The sequence below is a fragment of the Equus przewalskii genome, chromosome 7, assembly GCF_037783145.1.
Source record: "Equus przewalskii isolate Varuska chromosome 7, EquPr2, whole genome shotgun sequence".
In the NCBI taxonomy this organism is placed as follows: Eukaryota; Metazoa; Chordata; class Mammalia; order Perissodactyla; family Equidae; genus Equus; species Equus przewalskii.
In genome coordinates, this window is record NC_091837.1 from 7,796,593 (window position 1) to 7,803,449 (window position 6,857).

Genomic DNA, 6,857 nt, shown 5'->3' on the forward strand with positions numbered 1-6,857 from the left:
ACCTTGGCGGAGGGCATGCCAAATCTAGGACCAGACCCTGTTCCCAGCCCCTGTTTTCCTTCACCCTATCCCCTCTGCCCCATGTCCACCATCTGCGGTAGATGAGGGTCACCAGGGCTGGAGGCTAGAACTGGGGCCAAGCCTGCTCCCCAGACCTTGATCCCTGCCCATCACTGAGGTCATTTCAGGGTCTTCCTCCTCCAAGCCTGGATGCCACTTTGGACTCCAATAAGGTTCTGAGTGTTCCTTCTGGGTCAGGTGCTGGTGCCAGGAGTGGTGTAAGGGGAGAAGTCTGGGTCTTTGACAAAAGGCCATCTGCAGTTTACTGGGCACTTAGTATGTGCCAGGCTGGGCTGATGGTGTCACGTACCTGATCAGGTAGGCTCTGTTATTTATCCCCATTTTACAGATGAGGAAACAGAGGAGCTGCGTAGGAAAGATGAAGCTGATCCAGATTTGTGCCCAGAGCCTCTCAGCTACCTCTCCTGATCAGGGTACCAGGTGACCTGACTGCCATTGAGGGCCCAGGCAGGCACTATGGTCACAACCTGATGACTATTGAGGGTGAGGACATGGTGTCCCTGGGAGAGGCCCCCCTTCTGCTGAGGAAGCAGCTTTTCCAGTCAAACAATAGTGGCTGTTCCTGGCAGGCCATCAAGCTGGGCTGGGCCGTGGGGGGAGGGGGCGGGAGAGGGAGGAGTAGAGACTCCCTGGAGCTTTCAGGCATTGCAGGGCCTCGGCCTGGAACATCGTGTCCTGATACAGATGGGGAGACTGAGGCTTGGGGAGTCAAAGGTCACATGAGCCTATCAGGGCAGGCCACCCAGTTCCTGCCTCCTGCCCCTCACCCCTGTGGTTTCCTACCCCATCTGCACGTGCCATCAATGAGATGGACTCAGCCTTTGAGGACACTCCCCTCCCCTGTGTGGCAGCTGCACAGTGTTCCATAGGAACCCACCAAGCCAGAGCGTCCAGAGAGCCGAGGCGCTGCCCCGCGTCCATCCACCTGCAGGGAAGGCTCCCGAGCAAGCGGGAGGCCTGCTCAGGCCTGCTGGATCCTATCAGGCCCGAGGCCTGCTTTAACCTGCTTAGTTCAAAGCCTCAGATCTGAGGCCTGAGGATGTTCGGGCCAGACAAGGGCCGTCCGGATCAGGGTGTCCTTGGACATGAAGCAAGTTCAGATGTGCTCAGGCCAGCTGGGATCTGCTAATGGCTGCAGGCTCTGGGAGGCCTCAGCAGGGCTCAAGTCTCAGGCCTGAGATCTGAGTACCCAGTCAGCCCCAGATGCATGGGCCTGTCCCCCAAAGTCTGTGCCTTGGGCATTCCTGGCCCAAGCACTTAGTCTTGAGGGGCCTCAAGCCTTAGGCCTGGCCACCTTCAGCCCCCTACCCCATAGTATGTTGCTCAGACAGAGGTGGCTGGGGCCCTCCCTATCTCTGTGACCCCGTGGGGAGACTTCTATTCTGGAAGTTGGGTGAGAGAAACAGGTGTGGGGGCCACCAAGGCCAGGCAGGTTTTACCTTGTCAGCCCACTTGCAGGGCTCACAAAGCAGGGAGGGGTATATATCAATACCCTTGCTGGGGGACTGGGACTTTTGTCTCCACCACTCCAGCCAGCTCTGGTGGCCCTGCCCCATGCCGAGCCATGAAAGGAAGGAGGGAGAAAGGCACCAAGACACTGTTGGGAGAGAATCACAGGGTCACCCAGGCTGCACAGCAGACCCCTACCCATCCATGCTCCAGGGGCTTGGGGGCAGCATGCTGGTCCCAGCCGAGCCCCGGCTCGCCTCATGAACCTCCCAAACTTCAGTGACCTCAGTCATAAGACCCATACGGAGGCCAGAGGTCAGAAACGACCCCACACCTCACGCTTGCTTCCAACCCCAACGCGGCAGGCATCCTGCGGAAAAGGCGGAGCCCCGAGAAGGGGCGCGGCATGGGCGTGGCCTGGAGGACTCGACGGGGGTGGGGTCAGCGGGTGATCTCTGAGCAACGCTAAAGGGGCGGAGCCAGAGGGGCGGGGTTCGGCGGGCTGGAAGGAGTCGGGCGAGGCTCAGGCTTTAGAAGAAGGCGTGGCCACCCTGGATAGGCGTGGCAGTCAGGGAGTGGGACGCGGCGCGAAGCTGGGCGGGTCCGCGGCGTAGCGGGCAGCGTGGACGCGGCCGCGCAGCGGCTCCTTTAAGCCTCCGGCACCGCCCCCACCGCCCCGCCCCCGGCGCGGCCTGGGTCTGGTTGGTGGTGGGTTCGGGTCCGCGCCGGCCGCGATGGAGCTGCACATCTTAGAGCACCGGGTGCGGGTGCTGAGCCTCGCCCGTCCGGGTCTCTGGCTCTATACCCACCCGCTCATCAAGCTGCTCTTCCTGCCCCACCGCAGCCGGTGCGCGCCCTGGTTCGGAGGCACAGATGGGGGTGGGCTCCGCTGTCGCTCCGGGATGGGGTCGGGAGATTAGGAGCGCCGCGGGGCGAGCGGGAGCGGGCGGGGAGACCCCCGCCCCGGCCGCCATCCGGCCTGGGCCTACCCTCCCTGTGACCGCCGCCTATCCGGCCCCGTGAGGCCCCCTCCCAGGGCCACTTAAGGCGCAAACAGCCTGGGGTGGTCAATGCTTAACTCCGAGTGGTGTTAAATGGAGGCATTCCTTCCTGGTGACTTCCATCGGGTCAGCTTCTTCCAGATGCCTCTAATCTGGTCAGTGGGGTGGGTCTAGGGGGGCCAAGGTCCGACGCCCCCGGCGCTGTTGCCGCAGGTGAGCTTCTCCTCCCTCCCGGAATGGAGGGGCGGGGGTCTCCTGCGGAGGTCGGGAGGGGAAAACACTTCGCGATTCCAGAGGTGGAGCCCATATCCCACTGCCCTGGGGAGAAAATTGAGGCTTGAGGGGGCAGGAAGGCGCCCCGCAAGGGTCTTTCCGGGCAGATAGAGCGAAGTCTACCTGCCCCCTCCGCCCAACTCGGGCTGAAGATGCCCCCGCTCCCAACCAGGTGCAAGTTCTTCAGCCTGACGGAGACCCCTGAGGATTACACGCTCATGGTGGACGAGGAGGGCTTCAAAGGTGGGGCTGAGCTGGGCAGGGGGAGAAGGGAAAGGATGTCGCCCTCCCCTCTTTTCGGGATTCTCACTAGATTTTAGGATCTAATGTCCCAAGAGCTGGGGCCTTTAAGGCGGACGGATCTGGGTTCGGATTGGACTCCACCACTCACTGGCTGTGTGCCCTTTGGCAAGTCATTTCCCAGCTCTGAGCTATTTGTTTCCTCTTAGGTAAAATGGTATAGTTAAGGTTCTGATCCCATGAGGGCCTGTATGTGAAGGGCACTTAGGAGCCTCAGGCCAGCAGCAAAGCCTCAGTTACGTTTCCGGCCAAGAATCGTGTTCCTGTGGCTCATATACCCCCCTGGCCATTGTTTCTCTCCGGACTTCTCTCCCTCGTGCTGGTCACCCCCTCCCGGACTGGTCTGGAGCTCCAGGAGTCTGAGGGTTGGGGAAGGAATGCAGGAACAGGCAGCCAGCCCAGGGCAGGGTCCTGGGGGGGCCTCCTGGCTGTGGTTGGCTGATTAGCAACCACCCTGGCCCTGGCTTCTGCTCTGGACTGGACGCCAGCCTAATCCCTCCCTGGTCCCTGGAACTGACATCTGGCTCCTACTCCTGCCAGCTTGACCCATCCTCACAGGCCTGGACTCTCAGGCTAGCCAACTGGGGCTAGGCCCATCCCCCACTGCACCGCTTCAGGCCTTAGTTTCCCTATTTGTACTGCAGGCAAGTCTGGATGTGCTAGGAGAGGAAGGCATACGCCAGCCAACATGATCTGCTGGCGCCCCCTGGTGGTGTCACATGGTATAAAACCTGTTAACCCACAAAACAGTCATGAGGGAGATGAGTACTGTCATCCCATTTTACAGATGAGGAAACTGAGACTCAGAGATGTTAAATCATTTGCCCCAGGCCAACAGCAGATAAATGGCGAAGCTGGGATTTGAACCCAGGTCTGTCTGAATCTGGAGCTTTGATCTTAACTGGGAAGTTGCAATCCCTGGCTGGCCAGCACCTGGAGCATTTCTCAGTCCTTCCATACATGCAGGTCTCAGGAGCAGGACTCGGAGGAGGGAGAGAGCCCTAGTCTCAGACCCGACCTTGCTTTGGGAGAGCCCTCCAAGTCTCAGGGAAACTGAGGGGCAGGGGCCAGCCCTGCGGGCCCTGACCGAGCATGTGCCCCCTACCCACAGAGCTGCCCCCATCTGAGTTCCTGCAAGTGGCTGAGGCCACATGGCTGGTGCTGAATGTGTCATCCCACAGCGGAGCAGCCGTGCAGGCTGCTGGGGTCACCAAGATCGCCCGCTCAGTCATTGCACCACTAGCCAAGCACCATGTGTCCGTGCTGATGCTGTCCACTTACCAGACAGACTTCATCCTGGTGAGTTTCCTGCAGGCGCCAGTGTAGGGTAGGGTGGGCATGGGTGTCTGGGGACCCGTGTGATGTGCCGTCTCCCGGTGGCCCAGGTGCGGGAGCAGGACCTGTCCAAGGTGATCCACACGCTGGCCCAGGAGTTTGACATTTACCGAGAGGTGGGCGGGGAGCCTGTGCCTGTTGCCAGGGCTGATTCCAGCAACGGCTTTCCCCGTGCCCAGCATGGTGAGGCCCGACCTCTGACACCCAAACCTGGGCGGGGGCTCCTCTTCCCTCTGAGGCCCTTCCCTTGTGCGGGTGGGTCTGTGGGCATGGGGAGACCAGCTGACACCGCCTCACAAGATGGGGAGATGGGGCGGGGAAAACTGCAGTGGGTTCTTGTAGAGCATGACCCTGCATTCAGCCCAGGCCCCACCAGGGGGCGCCCCAGCCCACGGTTGCCTTTTCACCTGTCTCTGCCTGGTCCCTCCTTAGCAGGGCCCAGCCCCACAGTGCATCCCATCCAGAGTCCACAGAACCGCTTCTGTGTCCTCACGCTGGACCCTGAAACACTGCCAGCCATCGCCACCACCCTCATCGATGTTCTCTTCTACTCACACAGGTGGGTGTTGTGTGCACTTCATCCCTGTGTCCTCACACCATTATTCCCTCTGCTCTGTCCCACCACCTTCCACCTGTCCCTTGATTCTGCAGCTCTGTGCCCTGTTCTGTCTCGGGGTTCATGGCAGCCTGTGATGCCCATGTGCCCTTCACTGGTGTTCAAGGAAGGTCCTGATACCACAGCCAGAGTCCTCTCTTGTAGTGTGGACAGAGCCGTGCCCTGGTCAGGCCGTCTGGCCCTGGGGTCCTGCACCTTTGGCACAGACAGGGTTCATCATTCTCTTCCATCCATACCTGGCACCAAAGGAGATCAGGGCCCTCAGACGGGAGGAAAAGTGACCCAGAGATGGGAGGGTCTGCCCAGGGCCACCTGTGCCAGCTCCTGCCCGGGGCTCTGGAGGCTGACTGGGAGGAGATGGAGTGGGCTGGGTGCCCAGAAGAGCACCTGAGTCTCCTGTTCCTCCCCAGTGCCCCCAAGGAGGCAGCCTCTGGCAGTCCTGGACCCAGTTCCATCACATTTTTTGCCTTCTCCCTCATTGAGGGCTATATCTCCATTGTCATGGATGCTGAGACACAGAAAAAGTATGTGACCCCTGACCCAGGGTGAACCATAGACCCTAAGCCAGCCCCAGGGAGGGAGGAGGTGGAGTGTCAGAATTGGAGGTCACCAGGCCGACATGCCCCAGGGTCTCACAGTGGGGCAGGGAGGGGGTGGGTGGGTGCCCTGCCCACTTCCCACCTACCTCCCCAGGTTCCCCAGTGACCTCCTGCTGACCAGCTCCTCGGGAGAGCTGTGGAGGATGGTGCGCATCGGTGGACAGCCTCTGGGCTTTGGTGAGGGCTGCTTCTTGTGTGTTAGGGGCTTGGGGAGGGCCTGTGGGGCGACCAGGCTGATCCACATGGACCCTTCCTCAACCCTCAGATGAATGTGGGATTGTGGCCCAGATCGCGGGTCCCCTGGCTGCGGCTGACATCTCTGCTTACTACATCAGCACCTTCAACTTTGACCACGCCCTGGTGAGTGCCATGGGCTGATATGGGGGGTCCTGGAGAGATACTGATGCCCAGAAGGGTGGAGGGGACAGGAGGTAGACCCAGCTGAGCCAGGAAGTCGGGGCGGCCCTGACCCCTGCCTCTACCCGCAGGTGCCAGAGGACGGCATCGGGAGCGTCATCGAGGTCCTCCAGCGACGGCAGGAAGGCCTGGGCTCCTGAGGCCTGAGGAAAACAGCAGCCTCCATGCTCTTCCCTTGCCCCCAGGCTTCCAGAGACTTCTCTAAGCTATTTCCTCAAGCTCTGAGATGAGCCCACCCCCCAGCCCCCAATCCTGCCGGGGGATCCCTCCTTCTGCTCTCTGTCTGTAAGTCGCGTGCAGGCACCAGCTCTCACGTGGACACGTGTGTCTGCCCGAACAGGGGAACGTGGTGCTCAGGGCTTCCACCAGGAAGCCCTCAACCCATTACTCCCTGAGCGGCCTCGGCATTTGCACATTCCCTGCTTGAGGCCTGAGCCATCCCCCCCTCAGTGCCCTGGGCCAGCTGCTCCCTGGACAGGGCCCTGATCACCATTCTGCCTCTGGCTGGGTTGCCTTCTCTGGCCAGGTGATTTATGACAGTGCCTCCCCATCCTGGGGCCTCCAAGAACAGTATTTTTACATCTCTTTCTCTTCTATTTTTATCAACTTATTAATAAAGGGCTTGTAGTGACCAGGCTGGGCTGTGGTCCTTGAGGGTCGCCTGAGCCTCAGCCGCGGCTGCTCTGCTGCTCCTCTTGGCCTCAGCCTAAGGTTCTGGTCTCTCTCCGTGTAGCTGGCTAAGGGCTGGTCTCACGTCACCTCCCTCACTTTTCACCGAGAGAGTGG

At 60.7% G+C, this 6,857-nt stretch overlaps 1 protein-coding gene across 4 annotated transcripts; it reads left to right on the forward strand.

Moving 5' to 3' along the window:
* Window positions 1-2,019: 2,019 nt before the first annotated feature.
* CASTOR1 (cytosolic arginine sensor for mTORC1 subunit 1) lies at window positions 2,020-6,705 on the forward strand. Of its 4 annotated transcripts, none has more exons than XM_008515649.2 (9): window positions 2,020-2,377; window positions 2,977-3,047; window positions 4,216-4,403; window positions 4,490-4,622; window positions 4,872-4,998; window positions 5,466-5,579; window positions 5,749-5,831; window positions 5,920-6,014; window positions 6,143-6,705. In XM_008515649.2, exons 1-9 carry the CDS (start codon window positions 2,265-2,267, stop codon window positions 6,209-6,211), a joined length of 993 nt encoding a protein of 330 aa, XP_008513871.1. In that variant the 5' UTR covers window positions 2,020-2,264; the 3' UTR covers window positions 6,212-6,705. The 4 variants fall into 4 exon arrangements, with proteins under 4 accessions (XP_008513871.1, XP_008513872.1, XP_070484642.1 ...); XM_008515650.2 differs by having other exon boundaries at window positions 2,027-2,377; window positions 4,875-4,998; XM_070628541.1 differs by lacking the exon at window positions 5,466-5,579 and having other exon boundaries at window positions 2,063-2,377; window positions 4,875-4,998.
* The last annotated feature ends 152 nt before the right edge of the window (window positions 6,706-6,857 follow it).

Coding starts and splice junctions, on each gene's coding strand:
- CASTOR1 (XM_008515649.2), top strand. CDS start 2,265: ATGGAGCTGCACATCTTAGAGCACCGGGTGCGGGTGCTGAGCCTCGCC. Junction 4,999..5,465: donor GTTCTCTTCTACTCACACAG/GTGGGTGTTGTG, acceptor GTTCCTCCCCAG/TGCCCCCAAGGAGGCAGCCT. Junction 5,580..5,748: donor GATGCTGAGACACAGAAAAA/GTATGTGACCCC, acceptor CTACCTCCCCAG/GTTCCCCAGTGACCTCCTGC.